Source organism: Monodelphis domestica, chromosome 4 (genome assembly GCF_027887165.1).
Source record: "Monodelphis domestica isolate mMonDom1 chromosome 4, mMonDom1.pri, whole genome shotgun sequence".
NCBI lineage: Eukaryota > Metazoa > Chordata > Mammalia > Didelphimorphia > Didelphidae > Monodelphis > Monodelphis domestica.
Window position 1 is genome coordinate 88,251,148 of NC_077230.1, and position 21,582 is coordinate 88,272,729.

Below are 21,582 nucleotides of genomic sequence, written 5' to 3' on the forward strand. Positions count from 1 at the left end.
CTTTTAATTATTAACACTTTATAGTATAATTTGAGGTATGTAAATCCTATTCCCTCTTCATTTTTACCTTTTTTTCCATTATGGATTTTTTTTATTCTTCCAAGGGAATTTTATTATTATTTTTATCTAAAATATCCCTTGATAGTTTGATTGGTATGGCACTAAATCAGATCATTAATTTAGATCCTGTAATCCTTTTTATTATATTGGTGAGATCCAACCATGAACAATGAAAAATCTCTCCAGTTATTTAAGTCATTCTTGATTTATTTTAAGAGTGTCTTTCCATCTCTGGCTATAGAAGGTTAGCTTATATCAGCTAGTTTAGTAGTATAATTCAGAGAGAAAGTATTTTAGATAAGATATCACAATTGCTGTGTTGTAGACCAAGGGTACACAAGGATTCAGATGAGGTAAGGCCCTGAATGATCAGGCTTTTAGCTGATGTCACCACTCTCTGTCATAGGCAGTCTTTAAAAAAATATGAAGCAAACTTTTCTTCCCTGTCCCACCCCCCAAACAAAACTTTCTTATTCAAAGAGAATTTATCAAGCACCCATCTTGTGCAATGTGTAGTACTAGCTATTGGGGAGCCATAAAAATCTTAAACTAATATAAGAGGTAAAGGAAAAAATACACAAAATAATTATTATAAAAAAGAAGAGGAAGACAAGGTATGAGAATGGAGTAGTATCAGTACCAGATGAAATCTCAGGAATGGGAGCTCATTTTTGGCTGGGAACATTTTGTGTAGGGAAAGATGTTTCATCTGGGCCTTAAAGAATGGCTGGAATAAGTGATGCTACTTTTTCTGCTCATAGAGAGTCCCTAACCTGTCTGTCATGGAGCTGATCCTGTGTATCCCTCTAGCTCCTACAAGTCACCCAGACTTTCTCCTGATTGCCAAGGGCATATAGAACCCAATATTTGCAGATAGTCTGGGCCTGAGGAGCACCTACTACACAAAGGAGATCACAAAGGTGATCTCCTACCAAAAATTAGCTCCAAACTTAATCCATTTAGAACAAATCATGTCACAACCCAGCTTGTACCCAAAGACTGTATCCCCATCCCCAATTCTGCCATCTCTTTCATTGTTTTATCTTGATTCCCTAAAATAAAACTTTCCAACCAATCAGTGGTTAATACCTTCTGTGGACTAATATTCATCTGATTCTGTATTCTTTTTCTCTCTCTTCCCACCCTGTTAGTTTCTTCCTTCCTTTCTATTTCTTTGCAGTATTGAGGGGAAGAAAGGAACCTGGGCCTCAAGGTCTGAGTTGAAGTTTATTTTTGCAGTATGAATGAGCAAAGAATTTCACAAGCAGTTAAGAATATAAGCAGAACCTCACACCTAGCAGATTGGCTAACATGACAGCAAAGGAAAGTAATGAATGCTGGAGGGGATGTGGCAAAGTTGGGACATTAATTCATTGCTGGTGGAGCTGTGAACTGATCCAACCATTCTGGAGGGCAATTTGGAACTATGCCCAAAGGGCGCTAAAAGACTGTCTGCCCTTTGATCCAGCCATAGCACTGCTGGGTCTGTACCCCAAAGAGATCATAAGGAAAAAGACTTGTACAAGAATATTCATAGCTGCGCTCTTTGTGGTGGCCAAAAACTGGAAAATGAGGGGATGCCCTTCAATTGGGGAATGGCTGAACAAATTGTGGTATATGTTGGTGATGGAATACTATTGTGCTCAAAGGAATAATAAAGTGGAGGAATTCCATGGAGACTGGAACAACCTCCAGGAAGTGATGCAGAGTGAGAGGAGCAGAACCAGGAGAACATTGTACACAGAGACTGATACACTGTGGTCCAATAGAATGTAATGGACTTCTCCATTAGTGGCAGTGCAGTGATCCTGAACAACTTGGAGGGATCTATGAGAAAGAACAGTATCCACATTCAGAGGAAAAACTGTGAACAACCTAGTGCAAACATCAGCAACTGGAATTGCCCTTCCCTCAGCTATAGGATGGACTGGGGGAGGGAGGGAGGAAAAGAATATGATTCTTGTAACCAAGGAATAATGTTCTAAATTGACTAAAAAAGAGCTCACAATGAAAAAATAAATAAATAAAAATGAAAGAATATAAGCAGAATTGTAATTAGATATAGCTCAGCCTACTTAAAGAAACATTTTTCCAAAGCACTTTAGCCCCACTCATTAGCATAGAATTGTATGCCAAATACAGATTTTATCTGCTAGCTGAGGGAGTCCCATTAAGGATATGTATTTGCAATTATTTTGTTAACACATTTCTTGAAAGTAGTAAAACCATACTAAAAGACAGTATTATATAATAGAAAAAGGATTTACCTTTGAGTCAGATGACTTGAGTTCAAATTCGAGTTCCAACATTTATTTGATATGTGGCTGTGGACAAATCAACTTCCCTCTCTGAGCCTTAATTTAGCCTCTCTGTAAAATGGAAAAATATTTGTTAATCACTTGTTCAGTCATTTCAGTCATGTCCAATTCTTTGTGACCCCATTTTAGAGTTTTCTTGGCAAAGATATTAGAGTGGTTTGCCATTTCTTTTTCCAGTATATTTTACAGATCAAGACACTGAGGCAAACAGGGTGAAATGACTTGCCCAGGATCACACAACTAGTAATTGTCTTAGGCTAGATTTGAATTCAGGAAGATGAGTCTTGCTGACTCTAAGCTTGAAACTCTATCCACTGTACTTATAATCACTTACTATGTGTCAAATTCTGGCCTAAATGTGGAGGACATGAATATAAAAACAAAGACATCATAATAAGGGGAGACTGCACATATTAGGTGATTGATGGCAGATTGAGTTAGGTGGGGAATTTTAGTTTGGAAAGTTACAGTAAAGGTAAGTACTGCCATCAGGAAATAGATCGACCCTTCTTTCCAGTAGCAATGGGAATATTAATTTAATTATGGCTCTAGAACTGGAGAGCAGGGTGAAGACGGTACTGAGCACAAATGTAAAGTGGCTACCAAAAACATGGAGAGAGCGAGGCAGCTAGGTGGCTCAGTGGATAAGAGAGCGAGGTCTAGAGACAGGAGGTCCTGGGTTTAAATCTGGCCTCAGACACTTCTCAGCTGTGTGACCCTGAGAAATTCACTTAACCCCCATTGCCTAACCCTTATTGCTCTTCTGCCTTGAAACCAATACTCAGTATTTATTCTAAGACAGAAGATAAGGATTTCCCTCCAAAAAGAGATAGCAGGAGAATAAAGTGAATCATGCTTGGGACCTTCTGGCTATAATGAACTATAGGAAGCACCTACCAACAAGTGGGATAATAGTATTTTCACTCTCTATTTTCAATAAAGTACTTTGTACACCTTAAAGAGGTATCTTAAGGTGATCTTGTCATAGATTTTTTTTAAATGTTCTATAATTTCAGATATTCACTGTTCTAGCCCATTCTTCCAGTTAGGTTAGATTATTGATGTTTTCTTTTAATGATTGTTCCTCATAAGAACCACCATTTTACAGATTACTCTTCCCTACAAACAAAAGTCGTACATCCAGATACAACATCTTTTCCCTTTTCTACTTCATACCTTTGGGAGAAATTACAAAACCCCAGGCTGGGAACAGACCTTTGGTAGAAGGCATCCCAACAATCTTAGTGTTTCCAGGTAGACTATGACCAAAGGGCAGAGCCAAGATGGCAGCTTAATAGCAATATCTTTAAAAAGCACCTCAAAACATCAGGAGTCAAAAGCCAATAGCAAGAGAGAGTGAGCGGTCTCATCTACTGTACACAACTTGAAAGATAGGCAGACAGAGTTGATTTTTACAGGATAAGAGGAAGCAAAACTGTACACAGAGGAGTGCTAGCCAACCATTCTCCTACCTACTGCACTAGGTTCAGAATCTAGGCATAAGCTAACTTCAGAATTCCTGGACTCAAGCTTCACCAACTCCAGACCCACCCCTTGAAGTCCCAGGCCCTGGCACCAAACTAACTATAGAAAATTTCTATGACAACAAAGAGCAAGGCACAGAATCAAAAGGAGACAGTGAGATTCAATAATCACACGCAAAACTTGAAAGAAAAATGGAAATTGTCTCAGGTGCTTGAAGAACTCAAAATGGAATTCAAAAATCAAATAAGACTGATTGAAAAAAAATGAGGGAAAGAAATGCAAAAAGGAAATAACTTAAAAAGCAAAATGGATCAACTGGGGAAAGAGGCAAAAAAATCCAATGAATAAAAGAATTTCATAAAAAGTAGAATGGACCATATGGAAAATGAAGATCAAAAAAAGTCATGAAAGAAATTCAATCTTTAAAAATGAGAATTGGGCAAATAGAAGTTAATGACTTCATAGACCCAAGAGAGATAGTGTAAGAATTATTGGACTACCTGAAAGTAATGACCAAAAAAAAAAGCCGAGACATCATCAAGAAATTATTTAAGAAAACTGCCGGGGGGGCAGCTAAGTAGCTCGGTAGACTGAGAGCCAGGCCTAGAGATGGTAGGTCCTAGTTTCAAATCTGACCTCAAATACTTCCCAGCTGTGTGACCCTGGGCAAGTCACTTGACCCCCCATTGCCTAGGCCTTACCACTCTTCTGCCTTGGAGCCAATACACAGTATTGACTTCAAGACAGAAGGTAAGGGTTTTAACAGGAAGGAAGGAAGGAAGGAAGGAAGGAAGGAAGGAAGGAAGGAAGGAAGGAAGGAAGGAAGGAAGGAAGGAAGGAAACTGCCCTAATACTCTCGAACAGGAGGGTAAAATAGAAATTGGAAAGAATCCACAGCTCATTTCTGCAATAAATCCTCAAATGACAACTTCCAGGAATGGTATAGCCAAGTTCAAGAACTTCCAGGCCAAGGAGAAAATACTGCAAGAATACAGAAAGAAACATTTCCAATATCATGGAGCATCAGTCAGGCTTACACAGGATCTGGCACCTTCTACACTGAAGAACCAGAAAGCTTGAAATATGATATTCCAGAAAGCAAGGGAACTGGGTGTACAACTAAGAATCACCTACCCTTCAAAGCTGAGTATATTCTTTCTGGTGAAAGTATGGTCATTTAATAAAATAGAGGATTTCCAAGTATTCCTAAAGAAAAGACCAGACTTAAACAGAAAATTTTATATCCAAATATAAAATTCAAGAGAAGCATAAAAGGTAAATAAGAAGGAAAAGATTCAAGGACTTCAAAAGGTTGAATTTATTTATATTCCTATATGGAAAAATATCTGTAACTCTTCAAATTTTTATCATTTTCATAGTAGTGAGAAGAAATATACATCGACAGAGAGTATAGTAGTATGCTGTTTAGGAAGATATGTTAAAAAAAATTGTAGGAATGAAAAGAGTATTGTAATAAGAGAAATTAAATGGTGTAAATAATATCACATAAAGCGGTATGGGGGGAGGAATACTATTACAGTGGAGGAGAGGTGATGGGTAATACTTAAATCTTACTCGGATTGGAATTGGCTCAGAAAGGAAATAACAGCTAGATTCATCTTACCCTATAGAGAAGTAAAAGGGGAATAAGAAAGGGTGTGGTGGGGAGAGGAAGGAAGTAATATAAGGGAGGGAGAAGTTGGGTGAGTGATTAAAAGACCCTAGAGAGAAGTAGGAGTAAGAAAGGGAATGGTGGGAAGGGGAGTAATAAGGGAGAGGGAAGAGGGGGAGTGATTAAAAAACAAAACACTGGTATGGAGGGAAAGAGTGAAAGGAGAAAGGGCATAGTCAAGAGGAAATCAAGATGGAGGGGAATACATGGATGATAATCATAACTGTAAATGTAAAAGGGATGAACTCACCCATAAAATGGAAGTAGATAGCAGAATGGATTAAAAACCAGAATCCTACCATATGTTGTTTACAAGAAACCCATTTAAGGTAGGTAGACACACACAGAGTAAAGGTCAGAGGCTGGAGCAAAATCTATTGAGCTTTAACTAAGACCCCAAAAAAAGCAGGAGTAGCAATTATGATCTCAGACAAAGCTAAAGCAAAAATAGATCTGATTAAAAGAGATAAGAAAAGTGAATAAGAAAGGTAGTATAGACAATGAAGAAATATCAGTACTTAATATATATTCACCAAATGATATAGCATCCACATTTTGAAAAGAATGAACTAAAAGAGCTTAAGGAGGAAATAGACAGTAAAACTATATTAGTGGGGACCTCAACCTTCCCTATCAGAACTAGATAAATCTAACCCTTCAAAAAGTAAAGGAAGTGAATGAAATTTTAGAAAAGTCAGATTTAATAGACATCTGGAGATAATTGAATAGGGATAAAAAGAACCATATAAAAAAATTAACCATGTGCTGGGGCATAAAAATTTCACAACCAAATGCAGAAAAGCAGAAATAATAAATGCAATTGTTTCAGATCACAGTGCAATAAAAATTATAATCAATAAGGGTTCATCAAAAGGCCAATTAAAAATTAATTGGAAATTAATCTACTTCTTCAAAATGAGTGGGTCAGGTAGATGATGACCTCCACTAGCCCTTGGAAATGAAGCATCTCTTCTATTTATTATCATGTTGGCTTAAGCACTAAACTCAATGATAAAGTTATATTAAATCTTTAGTTTTGTATAAAATGCTTTTAAATATTTTTTACTCCTTCAGATAAAAAGCAAATGAAAACAGAATCATATAAGACTAATCAGCATGTTATTTTCATTCTTTATCTCAGAGCTTTTACTCCTAGGGAAGAAAACCTGAGACTATTTTCCTACATCAGTGCATTGAATGTAACCTTTCCCTTTTGCAGATTTTTGTCAAAAGGTGTTTAATCATTATCAGGGACATAATCTCTCAGTTCTTGTTAATAGTATCAGGGATACTAATTGAAAGAAATGGTTTGTTTTCATCAGTAAAGGCTAACAAAGATAGATTTTAAGAGGTCTGCCTGGAGATTGAAGAGGGCTGACATTTTCCTCTTGAGGGCCTCATCAGCTTGTTTTTATCGAATGCTTATCATGAAACAGGAAGACTTAGATAGGCAATAGGAATGAAATGGCTCAAAAGCCAGTCATTCCTACTCTCAATGAGAAACTTTATAATCTGAAGGTAAATGTGTGGGTACTTAGGAAGATGGAGAGGGACACTTATATAGATTTAGCTCTTACATCCATGAAAGTTATTAAATAGAAATAAAAATTAAAGATTTATTTCTTGAAAATGAGAAGTACCTTTAGATACTATCTCCAGTAAGACTTGACTCAACTCAAGAAGACAATCAATTGGATGTAGATGCCAGTAGTCTGGATTGCTCTGGCTGCCATCCATCCCCTTTCTTATCTTCTAACGTCATAAAAAGAAATAGATTTCCTGCTAGGACAGCTATGAGAAAAAAGGGCAGTGAGAGAGAGAGAGCCCGAGAGCCCCTGGGACATCTGAAATGGGCTATCAGACGCAAATTCCCTCACCCAAGATTCAGAGAGTGGCTAGGTATGTTTGGTGGATGTTTCTCTTAGACTTTTCTATCATGAAGCTTTGGTTGGAAAGGAGGACAAATTTAGGTCCCGACACTGATTGTTAAAGGAATGATAGAAAGAGGGAGCAGTGGCTAAGAACTGACTCTCCCTTTATTCATTTGTGGATGGAGAGAATGACCTGTTGCCTCACCAACATTGATCTTGTTTGGAAGGTGTTGAATTCCCTTCCCCATGCAATAGCAGCCTGATGCTGGGAAGTCCTTGTCAAAGCAAGAATCTTTAAAGGCAGGTCTCCTCTCAAACTTCCTGCCTCCTCTTGTCATAGATGTGGATAGAGATAAAAGGGAAAGAGCATCCTTGCCCTTCTAATGAGTGCTTTGGGATCCCTGGAAAAGGAATTCACACAAATTCTGTTCGTCTTTATAAACCAAAGGATTCATAGACTCAGAAAGAGACCAAGAGACAATCATGGGAAAGGAATATTTTTGTTTTTAATTTTTACTTATTTTTTTTTCAGTTAACAAACATCTATTTTCTCTTCCTCCCTCCCTGGTTCCTAGCCTCCCCTACTTGGGCATGGTTTTACATTAGTTGCTGTTCAGTTATTTCTTGGCAGTGGTTTGCTATTTCCTTCTCCAGATTATTTTAAGATGAAAAAATTAAGTGACTTGTCTAGGGTCACACAGTTTCTGAATTTTAATTCAAACTCAGGCGTTCCTGATTCCAGGCTCAGTGTCACCTTACTGTGACCTTAACATTAGGAAGAGCCTATCCTTCCTTTTCCCATCTTACTTGGCTTCCCCCTAACTGTTGTGTCTATTGTGTCTCTCCCTCCCCTTCTGTGCAGGGTGTCCACACTGTAAAAGTACAATCCCGAACTTCACTGCCACTGCTGAACTCTTCAAAGACGACCGTAAGGTAAGGACATCCCTGTGGTTCTTATTTTCTTTTTCTTTCCCCCTTAAGCTCTGCTCTCCCACTAATTCCTCTGCTTGTTCTGTCCCATAAGGGAGCCTGCCTCATGCCTGGCCCATCTCTGCAGAGGTGACTGGCATCTTTGGGATCCCTGGCATTTTTATCATTAGCCACTTCCCTTTAGGGCTCTTTTGGGAAGGGCCAAGTTTACAGTCCAAAGATAGAGAAGAAGGAAAGGGCTATGATCAATGAAACCACATCCTGTTTAAGCCAGAGGCACCTGCAGCCACAGCCTAATGAAGCATAAAATTAACAAGTTAAAACTGCAGATTAGAATATATTGAGAGGAGAGGGAGGGAGGCTGGGCACAAGAGCTTCTACCTGACTCGTCTTTGATTTCTGTTTTGTACGTGGGGAAATGTGGTGTGCCTCTGAGGAGCTACTCCTCAAAACAGCTAAATTGCTCTGTGGGGACCCCATACCACACAAGTGGTCCTGAGGACAGGCTGCTGTGTATACCAACTAAAATTAATATGTATCTAGACACAAGATATAAATCAAAATGAAGTCTTTCCACTGTGTATTTCTATGTTGATGAAATAAGCACATTACTGTTACTGCTCTGGTTTATCATACAGCTTTTTCTGAACTGGTCTGGTCCGTTAGTATTAAAAAACACCAACACGTTCATGGCAAAGATTTGCAAATCATTTACCATGCCATCACCATCTTGAAAATTGGTTGTTTCAAAAGTTTTTTTTTTTCACTTAAAAGTTGTTTGCTTGTGGCTTAGAACATATTTTCCCATCTACAAGATAGCTAGCTTCCCCCAGATAACCCTCAAAAGCTAATTTAACACTTCATTGTAGCTGATATTTTCTACACAGTTACAGTGAAAAATATTTTTAAAATATCATAATTGTTTGCTATAATTCTATAGCATTGTCATAGCATAATCATTTGTGAATTAATTTGGAAATGTAAACACAAATTATTTTAAAGGTAAAATGCTTTCAGAGGTCCTTATGAATATGAGGGTGCAGGGACAGGTACATGACCTACCTTGTACTTGCTCTCAGGCCAAAACCTGTCATTGTATTGTCTGGTCCAGAAATCAAGCAGAGATGGCCAGGAATTGGTTTACAGGGGAGAACTCTGGTAGATACCAATTCCAGGGAGTTTTAACTAAGGGAAGAAGTGACAGATGTTACAGATTTAGGTAAGCCATAAGGTTTGATGTCCAAAAGCTCAGAAAATCAACAAGATTTAGCAAGTAAAATTAAATTCTTATAGAAAAAGTTAATTCTTATCTGTCATATTTTATGTTCCTTGCTAGATGTAGACAACATGGGGCTACAGCTATTAATTATAGGGACAGTAGAGTCAGGAGTTTTCAGTTGAAGTGTGGCTCTGGAACAAATATGTTACCAAATAGTATATCACCTGTCAACATGGGTTTTTTCCCTTCCTTTGGGGCCCAGTCTAATAAGTTATGTATAGCATTTTTTATTTTTTTATTTTTATTTTTAAATTTTTATTGGAACACAGAACTGGGTTCCCAGGATGACTCATTTGGACTATTGTCTTTCCTAACCTATCATAAATTGGGGATGAGGGGACAAGTCAGCAGAGAAAGAGCAATTCAACTAGGAAAGGAGTTTGAGGAGACAGAAATGGAACCATAGATACATCTTGGCTTGGTCATAAAGTACAATTTTGAAGATAATGGAGATAAATGTGGATTTTACTCTGTTTCTTCTCTTTGGATCAGGTAACAATGATGTAGAACAGATTCCAAAAAGAATGTTAACCAGTCTAAGGGAAAGGGAACAGAGTCAACTTGAGGTCATGGGATTAACCGAGCTCAGAGAGGATAGCCAAACATCCCATGTTAATAGTATACGGGTGAGATAGTCTTCCAGAGAGAGGTCTTCTCCCACAGGTGCTCTTCCTATATCATCTACCCTCCTGGCTTAGGAAGAAGAGTTGGTAGATAATCAGGGGCCAGTTCTTTATGTTTAAGTTAGAAAAGGTTCAGGCCCTTCAATTCATTCCTGAAATAGATTTCCTATATTAATAAAACAGTAGTGCCAGAAGGGATCCTAAAGACGAATTAATTCAGCCCTATCCTTTTGAAGTAGAATAACAAAAGAGAGGGCATCTAGGTTTGCACAGTGGAGAGAGTGCTGTGCCTGGAGTCAGGAAGTCTCATCTCCTGAGTTCAAATCTGTCCTCTGACACTTACTAGCTGTGTGACCCCAGACAAGTCACATCACCTTGTTTGCCTCAGTTTTCTTATCTGCAAAGTGAGTGAGAGAAGGAAATGGCAAACATTCCAGTATCTTTGCCAAGAAAACCCCAAATGAGGTCATGAAGAATCAGACACAACTGAAAATGACTGAATAGCAACAAGACCAAAGAGTTAGTGGCCAATCTGAGATAAGACCCAGGTTTACAGAGTTCTAGTTCAATGCATTTTCTCTACATTATCCTGCCTCCTTCAGCTTGAATTTTATTTTTATCTCCAGAAGCCTGTCCCTACTCCTTCCCCAATCAATATGCAGCTGGTTATTCTCTTCCATTTTCATAGCCAAAGTCAATATTAGCTCCTGCAGAGATTTATTTTACTGAATCAATAAAGCTGCATGTGGCAGTACATATTTTAGCTGGGGCACTCCCACCCCTAAGAGTTACCTTAGCTTATTCAGCGGCCTCAGCTGATGGTAAATATGAGTAGAAGGAATTTAGGTCTCTTTGAATGGATAGCTTTCTAGAGAGGGAAGTGAAGAAAATAAAGGTTGGTGAGTCACTAGACACATAGGCCCAGTGTAGTGGGTTGCATTGGAGTTAGGATGGCATTGCTTCTACCTTCCTCCCAGTGCCCCTAAAGGGACTTAGAGAAGGAATTTGATTCAGGGATCTCCAGCATCTTCTCCAATTCCAGGAGCCTCTAATTCTGTAATAAGTTCTCACTAAGTGGACAGAGCCATTTAAAAAAAAAATCAGGCAGGGAAACCGTCTAGACACATCAAAAATAAATAAAGAAGTTAAAATCTGTCCATTCTGTACTGTGGGTGAGTAAGTGCAGACTAGGAGGAGGCATCTTGAGAATCTTGTGTTTATTTGGTGGAAGAGAAGGCAGGTTTGCTGCCTCATTTCCAGAAATTCCAAGGACATTTCCTGAATGACATAAGATCTCATAAAACTGTTAAAATTTGGAGAGGTTGACGGCTTATCTCTCTTGGAAGTGGGGGTATCTGAGCTAGCATTTTCAGCCACAAGCTGGACTTGATTATGTGACTGCCACCTTGTTTGGGAATTCAGAATAGATTTTTTTTTTAATTTAGCAGGTTTATAAAATTGTGCCTTATACTTCAAATAGCCTCAGGGCAGGAATACAAATTAAATTCATAACTTAAACATGAATACAGAGAACAACTAGGAGTTATTGGGTCTAAAATCCCTCATCAGATACTTGAAAGCTATGCTAAAGAAACAGCCTTGATTGCCCAGTGTCTTCAGGGCTCCTAGGAGAGCCATGCTTCAGCCTCCAGTTAGGTCATCCCAGTAAAGGTGACAAGGCCCTCTCCTGAGAATTAGTGCCTATGGGAATGGCTGCATTGTTTTATATGAGCTCACAAACTACTGTTTTCCTCACTTATTTGCATAATTAAGAAATGCTTTATAAAACATTTATTTTCAATTTCAAATTGTCTTAGGAATTACAGCTCTTTTTATTAATTGGGAAAATGGGAATGACGATAGTTATAATAGCTAACATTTACATAGGACTTGCCAGGTACTGTGCTGAGCCCTTTACAAATATTATCTCATTTGATCCTTACAACAACCCTGAGAGGGAGATGCTACTTTTATTCCCATTTTACAGATAAGGAAACTGAGGCCAACAGGGGTTAAATTGCCCAGGATCATATGGCTAGTCAGTCTGATTAGAACTCAGATCTTCCTTACTCCAGGCTTGGTGCTCCCTTCACTACATTGCCTAGTTGTCCCAGTGACATCAGCATTGATGAACTTCTGACCTGAAGTCTATAATTCATCTCTTGTCTGGTACCTTATGAAGTGACAGTGTTCTGGCCACAGCTGCTGCCTCCCAGAAAATAGTGTTCCTTCCTGGTCCTGGGCACTTAGTCAGCATTCAGGAAACATTGACTAAGAGGATTGGAGGATTGGAACGCTTATTTTCCTGAGGGAAACCTTGGCCAGTTTATAAATGCAGAGCAATTAAAGAGCTCTGAACCTTAGTTAGCAACTAATATGAATGTGAAGCCCCACAAACCTAAGTGAACTCTATTCACAACCCACTAAGTCGTCCTCTCTCTTTCTTTCTCTCTCCCTTTATCCTTTTCTCTACCCCTTTTCCCCCATTTTTCTCTTTAATTGACTATAATATGGGACTGCAAAAGTTAATTATAGTTCTTTTTAATAATGTTGCATGCTCCCTATTCTTAATCTTAAAAACAAGGTAGGTTAAAACTTTCACATTTTTCCTTTTTAAAAATAATAAAATCTCATTAAAGCTGTTTTTTATTTGTATGACATTTAGCTAACTTTTTTTTTCTTCCTTGGGGGTTGGTAATTCTTAAGTGAAAAAAAGTTCCTTTTTACTCTCTGATTCCATAAGGATAATATAAGGGAAAACTTCTAACTTACAGAAGACCCTGAAAAGTAAAAGGGGGTGTCTGGTGGTGAGAGGATAAAGAACAAGTGAACAAATATAGGAACTTGGAAAGCTGTGAAATCCCTTTACTTACAAGAACTCTTGGAAAATTGGGAGGCCCTCGTTCATCCAAACAAGGGAGGGGCTATCCCATGTAGAGGAAGAAAGAGAAGGTATAATGACCTCCCTCAGGTGGGTGCCTACCTTGCCTGATATGAGCCCATGAATCTCATTTAAAAAAAAAAAAAACTTGCAAAATCCTTGAGCTTTAGAACATTTGCCAGCCCTTTGAAATGTATTTGATCTAACCTCACTCATTCCTCCATGTTGTTTCTGCCCCTCCCAGCTGTCACTTTTAACCCAGTGTAACGTTTTCTAATCTCCTATGCACAGCACCTAATGGAAAATTCCCACTGGAAGCAAAGAGAAAGAATAAGAGGAAGATCCATAGAGCTGGATAACCATTCTTCTGATCCTACTGCCTGATTTTGCTGTTTTAAATCCTTAGTTCCATGTTCTCTACAGTCTTTGCTACTTATAAAAAATGATGCCTACTTTTATGACTACTATAGTGCACTGAGCTCAGAGAGAATCGTTCTCTTTCCCTCAGCTCTTGGAGGCGTGCACATCATGAAGAGTCCAGATTTTCCACGATGTCGAAATTAGGTTGTCTAGAGCTTGTAGCCTGGGAATCAAACTGACTGTTCTGTTCTAAATGATTAGTACTACTCTTGTTCTTTCTGTGCCATCTGAGCACCTTAATCCTAACTAGCTGGCTTCAGACAAAGCCAAGCCAAGCCAAAAAGGAGCTTGCTTTCAACTGTTGTTAAAAAAACAACAGCGCAGAGTTTCTTAGCCTTTTTGTGGTCACAGACCTCTTAGGTAATCTGGTGAAGCCTACGGGCCCCTTCTCAGAATGTATTTTTGGGAAGAGTTATTTTGTTTCTTTTTTAAACCCTTACTTTCTCTCATGGCAAGGGCTGAGCCAACAGAGTTAAGTGACTTATCCAGTCACATAGCTAGGAAGTGTCTAAGGCAAAATTTGAGCCCAGGTTCTCCTGGGTTCAAACCACTGTGTACTCTGTCCACTTTGCTACCTAGCTGCCCCCCAAATAATGTTTTAAAATTAATAAAAACACATAGAATTAATAAAGGAGGCCAATTATATTAGAATATTTCTTTTAAAACTATTCCCTGGCACCCGGCTAAGAACACCAGACAGAGCAGGTCCCGCACTGACGGTGCTCTCAAGAGTGGAATGTTACTGTGGCAGAACAGCATCCCCCGAGCCAGAGACGTTATCTTGTAGACAGTCCGTGAGCGCCGAGGTGCCCTGTTCTCTAATGCGTACAGTCTCTCCTTTGCCTGGCAGATTGCCTGTGCTGCAGTTGACTGTGCCAAAGATAAGAACCGGGATCTGTGTAAGCAGGAAGGGGTGGATGGCTACCCCACCTTCAACTACTACAACTATGGGAAGATGATTGAAAAATATAATGGAGATCGGACGGTGAGTATGTAGAAACTACTGTGTGGCCTAGCCCAGCTTCTTCCGTAGGACCACTTCTAAGTCTCAGTTCTTGTTCCTTGTCTTTCTTCTTCCTGCTCTTCCTGGGTGCCAGGCCCAAGACCGTTCAGCCCAACAGTTCCTTCTCTGTTCCTGCATCTCTCTCCCTTCTTCTCCTACTTCACTTCATAGGAAAGCTGTTAACCCCAGTTAACCTCTGTATAGTGTCCCTTTCCTGTTTGAGGACTGACCATAACAGTAATGGGACGTGGAGGTACAGGAGTTTGAAATTTGTTGGGGAGAAGCATAGCTAGAGCAACACTATATCCCAGCTTGCCCAAGAGAGTCATTGTTAAGAAAATTAATTGTTAACAAGGCCCTACGAAAATAAGATCTTCTCTCAGATTCAAGAACCTGGCGGCTCCATTCATAGTCAGCCCCTCTGTGCTTTGCTAGCTAAGTTGGTTACAATAAAGTACTAACTAAGCCTGCTCAGGACGTAAAACATCTTATGCTTTTGCATTTCCAAGACATATAGATATAAATATAGAGAGCTATTCATTTCCCATCCTGAAGTTAGGAAGAGCCTGTCTTTCCAGCCTCGTTGGACATTTTTCTCCCTCTCATACTGTGATTCAACCAGATTGACTTCTCTCATTTCCTCACACATGGCATTCCATCTCCTGTCTTGGTCCCTTCCAAATGCCTGGGATGTGCCTTCTCTGCCCCTTCGCCTCACACAGAGAGTCTTTCCTGCTTCTTCTCTGTTAGGACATAGCTCCCATGCTGTCTTCTGCTGTAAGCCTTTTCCTGCCTCCCTCCCTCCCAGTTGCTAGGGCATTCTCTCCCAAACCACCTTGTATTTAACACTATATTTGTATTCACTTTATGCTTGTTCCTTTTGAGTAAGGACTATTCCATTCTTTGCTCTTATTATCCCCAGTGGCTAGCATAGTAGACACTTAATAAATATTTTTCCAAAAAATCCTTACCTTCTGTCTTAGAATTGATACAGAGGGGGCAGCTGGGTAGCTCATTGGATTGAGAGCCAAGACTAGAGAGGGGAGGTCCTAGGTTCAAATCTGGCCTCAGACACTTCCCAGCTGGGTGACCCTGGGTAAGTCACTTCACCCCCTTTGCCTAGCCCTTACCGCTCTTCTGCCTTGGAACCAATACACAGTATTGACTCCAAGACAGACGGTGAGGGTTTAAAAAAAAAAAGAATTGATACAGAATATAACAGGCAGAGGATAGGTAAGGGCTAGACAATTGGGGGTAAGTGACTTGCCCAGGATCACATAGCTAAGAAGTGTCTGAGACTAGATTCAAACCCAGGGACCTCCCTTCTCCAGACCTATTTCTCTATCTTCTGAACCACCCAGCTGCCCCTAATAAATACTTATTGATTAATTGATTGATCTCCAACTTTAATGTAATTTTTTTTTAACCCTTACCTTCCATCTTGAAATCAATACTGTGTATTGGCTCCAAGGCAGAAGAATGGTAAGGGCTAGGCAATGGGGGTCAAGTGACTTTCCCAGGGTCACACAGCTAGGAAGTGGCTGAGGACAGATTTGAACCCAGGACCTCACATCTCTAGGCCTGGCTCTCAATCCACTGAGCTACCCAGCTGCCCCCTTTAATGTAATTTTTAAAAGAATGAACTGGTGAACTGAAATACACTCCTTAGAGTTGAAATTTGAGAGTTACAGAGACAAATGTTAATAAAAACATCTCCCCCTCTGAGATCTAGCACTGACCATGCTGGTAACCTTGGAAAGTGAGAGCCACCTCAGAATCTGAAAAGAGATATGATTGTTCACTCCTGGAACCTGTGGATCTTTCCCAGGACTAAACTCTGCCTAAAGGAGGTTCTAAGAGCAACAGTGCATGGGAGGGACCACTATCTTAAAAGCCCCAGACCTTAGGACCCTCCCATCAAGCTCTTTCTCCTAATGTCCAGTTGGTGGAAGATATTTTACTTAACTTTTTTCTTCTTTGTTTTGTCTGTGTTTTGGGAAAAACAGATTCCTGAGACTTTTTGTTAGCCTGAACTCTTTTCTTCAAAAGATACTACAGCTTCAGCCTCTTTCCAGTATCAGTTGTTCTTTCTGTTATGCCCCCTAAAGTACTTGGCCAGAAGGAGAAGGAGTAATTTGCCTGCTGCTCCTCTTTATCACCCTTTCCAGACTATCTCTGTAACCTAATTCTGTAGCCTTTCCTCCTTTCCTTCTGAGCCAGTATTTATCTATAATACCATCATCCTGCTAGATCCTTGTAGCTATAATCTACCAGGAATCTCTCTTTGCTGATTATTCTCTGTCCTTTCTAAAGAAGTTCAATCCTAGCTTGTAGCCTTCCTAACTACTTCTGTTCTGGTCCTCATATTTAAGGACTTCAATAATATGTTTGATAAACCCCCTCAAAAACCCAGGCTTCCCAACTGAGATCTGTGTCTTTATTTCACTTCAGCCGCCAACAGGGATGGGCTATGGCTTAGATCTCAGCATCACTCATAACCACCACCTTCAAGATTTTGAACTCAGATATTTCCCTTTCTGGTCATAATCTCTTGTGCTTCTATCTTTGGCTCACTCCTCTTAAACCTGTTCTTCATCCTTATGGTGACTGCCGGGTCTATTCTACTTTTCTTGTTCTTGTTTTCTTGTTCACTTTCTTCCCTTCACAGCCTTGACCTTGTAGTCAATTCATCTTCTACCCTTGAATCTCTTGTTTCCTGTCCTAATTTTTATGCCTTCCATTTTTTCAAAATTTGATCCCTCCACCATCTTCCCTTTTTTGTGACTGAACATTGTTGGAGGGAGTCACACAACTGTGCCAAGTAGGTCCACTCCTAATTTATGTTATCTGATTTTAACTGGACCTTCAGTTATGAACACTCCTTTCAAATAGGAATGTTCTTACTCTAATGAATATTTTTATATTATAATTATTTCTCAATATATTATCCCTATTCTCAATTGACTTTTATAAAGAGGAACAGCCCTTCATTGCCCCCTAAACATGTCTAAGTTGATGTCCCATCAGCATCTCAAACTCAATGTGTTGAAAAAGGAACTGATAACCTTTCCCTCAAAATATGCCCCTCCTCTAAATTTTCTTCTTCAGGCATCTTATTCCACCCCTTCTCCTGACTCCTAGTGGATCCCAAGTCCAGGCCCTCATCACCTCTGTACATGCTGACTGGTCTCCATGTTTCTGTCTTCACATTAATCCAATATATCTTCTTCACAGCTGCCAAAATTGTCACCCAGAGGTGTACTTTCACCCATACCACTTCCACCCTCCACAATTGGAAAGCCTTCAGTCTTTCCCTCTTGCTTCAGAGATAAAATTACAAAATCTTTAGCTTGACATTTAAGACTCTCCCCCATCAGACTCCAGCCTTATTTCACATCAGTTACTTCCCTTCATACACTCTTTATTCCAATCAGGCTAAACAGTTGTTTATTCCCCAAACTCAACAGTCCAGCTCCTGCCTCCATGCAGTCTCAAAAACTGCTTGGAGGAGTGTGCGCCCTGCTGCTCTCCGCCTCTCATAACCCTGATCATCCAACACGGCTTAGTTTAACTACCGATAGCCCCTCTGTCACCTTTTCTAATAGCCACCACTGTTCACAGCATGGTGGTTGTTATGCCATTGGAACATCAAATCAGCTCTGAAATGTAGGCACTCCACACAGAGTGACCGTTGTATAGATGAAGAAAGCCGAGGGGTTTGCTCCAAGTCATACAGCGTCTAATGTCAGAGGTGCATCTCTAATTCCAGGCTTATTCCTCAGCACTCTGCCATGTGAAAACTCCCTGAGGTCAGGGACTCATAAGCCTTTGCTCCTGTGCCTGGCACCAGGCACAAAGCTTGGCCACTTGTAAGGGCTTAATTCATCGTTGTTGAATTAAATTAGTCAGGGAAAGGATACTTTTCATTTTTCTGACAACTCTTGGACACCACCTTGGAAGGTGTAAAATGTAAGTGGAGAAAAAAGCAAGAGGATGATGCATACAAAAGGAAATAACAGCACAGTTGTGCTTAACCAAAGAAACCTTCATTCTTTCACTCCCTATCTTGGGGGAAGGGAGTGGATGCAATAATTTGTATTTGTTTAACATGGAGTACTACTGAAGACCAAACTAGTGAAATATACATCGCATCTCTTTAATACCCATCTTAAACCTTTAACCAGCATAGACATAAAACAGCAAATCAGTATCACAGATGGAATATAAGACCTAGCCCTTGGGGGCAGCTGGGTAGCTCAGTGGAGTGAGAGCCAGGCCTAGAGATGGGAGGTCCTGAGTTCAAATGTGACCTCAGACACTTCCCAGCTGTGTAACCCTGGGCAAGTCACTTGACCCCCATTGCCTAGCCCTTACCACTCTTCTGCCTTGGAACCAATGCACAGTATTGATTTCAAGATGGAAGGTAAGGGTTTAATTAAAAAAAAAAAAAGACATAGCCCTTCATTTAGTCAGTTCAGTAAAGGTAATAATATTTCAACCCCACAGCAAGCATAGAAACAGTCAGGTATTACTACCATAAGGACATAGGGAATGAGAGAAAGATAATATCCCAAACCCATATTTATAGTAATTATAGGGTGTATTTCAGATAACACCAGCTGTGGTAATGGTGCAGACCAATAAAAAGAAAAGCTATTGTTTCCTGCCACTGTAAAATGTATCCAGACCAAGCAGCAGCTGTTAGAAATGAAGCTGAGTGAAAAACAGTTAAGTGGAATCTTCCACTGCTCCCCAGGTGAACTACAGAGTGGTAGTTCCTAAGAGAATGGTTCCTGAGTACCATTGAGACAGAGAATTCCAACCAAAATGTCCACCTGTCAGTCAGAGCCACTCCTCCTGCTAGCAGCACCAAGATTCCATTAGTTGCTTTTGCCCAGCCAGAAGCATCTCTTAAAATACAAGGGACTCAAGGTGACAGTTTCCTCTGAAATTCAAAATTTCCTTGGCTCTTGTCCTTCCAACTTGCCAACTGAAAGAGAAAACTACCTCCAAAAGGAGATAGTTTAATGGAAAGGACCTAGAAGGATTGAAAATTGGGGCGGGGGGGCAACTAGGAACTTCCCAGGGCCAGTGAAGCTTGCAATTATTTTAAAAAAAAGTTTATTGAGGGTAGAAAATGGTAGATAAGATCCTAAATCTACATAGCTATAGCTCCTCCCACAAATCTATGCTCCCTCTCAAGGGGTTTGCTTTTCTGGTCTTCTCAAGCTCTTCTTATTAACTTCCTGATCTTATCTAGACCCCAAAAAAAGCGATCTGACTATATACTACAGATTGTCTTTAAAAGGGTGAGGATGCAGGAATCACAGATGTACTAATGCCTGGGGTTGCCCTCCTAGGTAAACCCAAAGTCCCAGGTGACAAAACCCTTGGATTTACCTTAACCAAGTTGTTTCTGACAGGTTGATCTCTGAACTTCAGGGAAAGGCAGGGCTCCTCCAAGGCAGTTCCCCAACTCAGGAATTCCTAATCTCTCCATAAGATTAGTCTTTTCCTAGGAGATACCAAAGCAAAGATCCTCCTTACCAGCTCAGAGGAAAGCCAGATCGGGAGAGCCTGTTAAACCCAGTAAAATCCCAAGATCCTCATCTCCTTCCAGAATCTTCTCCCAGGATTTGTGTCTAAATTCTCCTCCTTTTCTCTTATAGACAATCTGTGCATTTTTCTCTATCCCTTATCATTTTTCCTTACGCTAGGTCACTTCTCTTGTGAGCTAGTTAGTTTTACTTTCTCCTGCAAGCATAGAGTCTGTCCCTTACCTCATGTGAGAAACTCACCTCTAAGACTAGGGGGGAAAATTCATTACCCATGACCAGGTTATGGAGGGTAAGAGCACGTGTTCTTCACACATGGAACAGAAAACATCATAAGGGGAAAGAGGTGGTCTCTTCCTGGTGACTAATTGGGTTTCAGAGTTCAGAACCAACTCCAAAGGACAATGCTGAGGAAGGAGTAGAACAAAATTGCAACCAACTGTCTATCTTGGATCCAGTTTGGACCAATATAACATAACTAAAGCCACTTTCTTCAGCTTCTTTGCTCTCTCAGCAAGGTCAAGAAAGAGGTTGTCAGAAAAGTGAGGAGAATTATGTGCCCCTTATCAGATAATGAAAGACCCCTTTTCTTTCCCGCCCAGGACTCTCTTTGTTCTCTGCCTCTTTTCCTCAACTCCTTCCTTTCTTTCAGGAGTCAGGGTTTGTCTCTTTTGTTCGAACTCTCCGAGAGCGAGACCATGAGCGACTTGGAAAAAAGAAAGATGAACTGTGATTTCTGCCTCAAAAGAAGCTTTTCCACTACACTGTGAACGATGCTGGCTTTGTTGTTCCTGAGTTTTCACACCTTCTGAAGACAAAGTTTTTTATAGCCATCTGTGGCCATTTTGTACAATTTTAAAATAAAGTTGAACCACTTGTTTGGGGATTTGGGGATTTTTTTGGGTGGGGGGTGGAAAAGGTGGGGACTGTTAAAGGATGGGCTTGTTGCCATATTGAGCTCTGAGCTTGCATTTCCTCCTCTGTGAGGCAATGCCAGCAACACTCCTATGCAATATTTATGTAGGTAGAGACTGTTTGAGAGCCAGGACTGCCAGGGTAGTCTGTCCCTTCCAGCTGTGCAAGGGAAAGGAGGAAAATAGAAGATATGAATGATACTAAAATCCTTCCTTTGGACCTAGATCTTTCCAAGCTTGGGAAATTGTCAGATGTTTGAAGGGAACATTATAATGCTCAGGGAAAACCAGAAAATGAAACAAATTGAGACACAAGTGTGGGCTCTTTCCAGATCTCTGGGACTTCAGTTGTGATGTGTCCCTGGAATGTGTTTACATAGATCTGTTTTCTCTCTTTTGGACTCTGTCTCTGTGTTTGCATCTTCTCCTCTTCTTTTTCCAGTTCCCTGCCTCCTTCTCTAGCCCACATTCACTTTCCCTTTCTCACTCCCCTCCTTTCCTCTTCTTCACTTCTTTTTCACATACTGATCTCTTAACAAGGAAACGGCCACTGTGTCAGGGGTTAATAAGA

The 21,582-nt window shown here is 40.1% G+C and overlaps 1 protein-coding gene across 1 annotated transcript in view; it reads left to right on the forward strand.

Annotated features, from left to right (window-relative positions):
- PDIA5 (protein disulfide isomerase family A member 5) overlaps window positions 1-20,983 on the forward strand; it is a 186,214-nt gene extending 165,231 nt beyond the window's left edge. Inside the window, exons 15-17 of the mRNA XM_007493796.3 lie at window positions 8,269-8,339; window positions 14,390-14,524; window positions 20,750-20,983. Coding sequence (XP_007493858.1) covers window positions 8,269-8,339; window positions 14,390-14,524; window positions 20,750-20,830 — 287 coding nt within the window. The 3' untranslated portion in view covers window positions 20,831-20,983. The remainder of the gene's footprint in view (window positions 1-8,268; window positions 8,340-14,389; window positions 14,525-20,749) is intronic.
- Window positions 20,984-21,582: the final 599 nt, after the last annotated feature.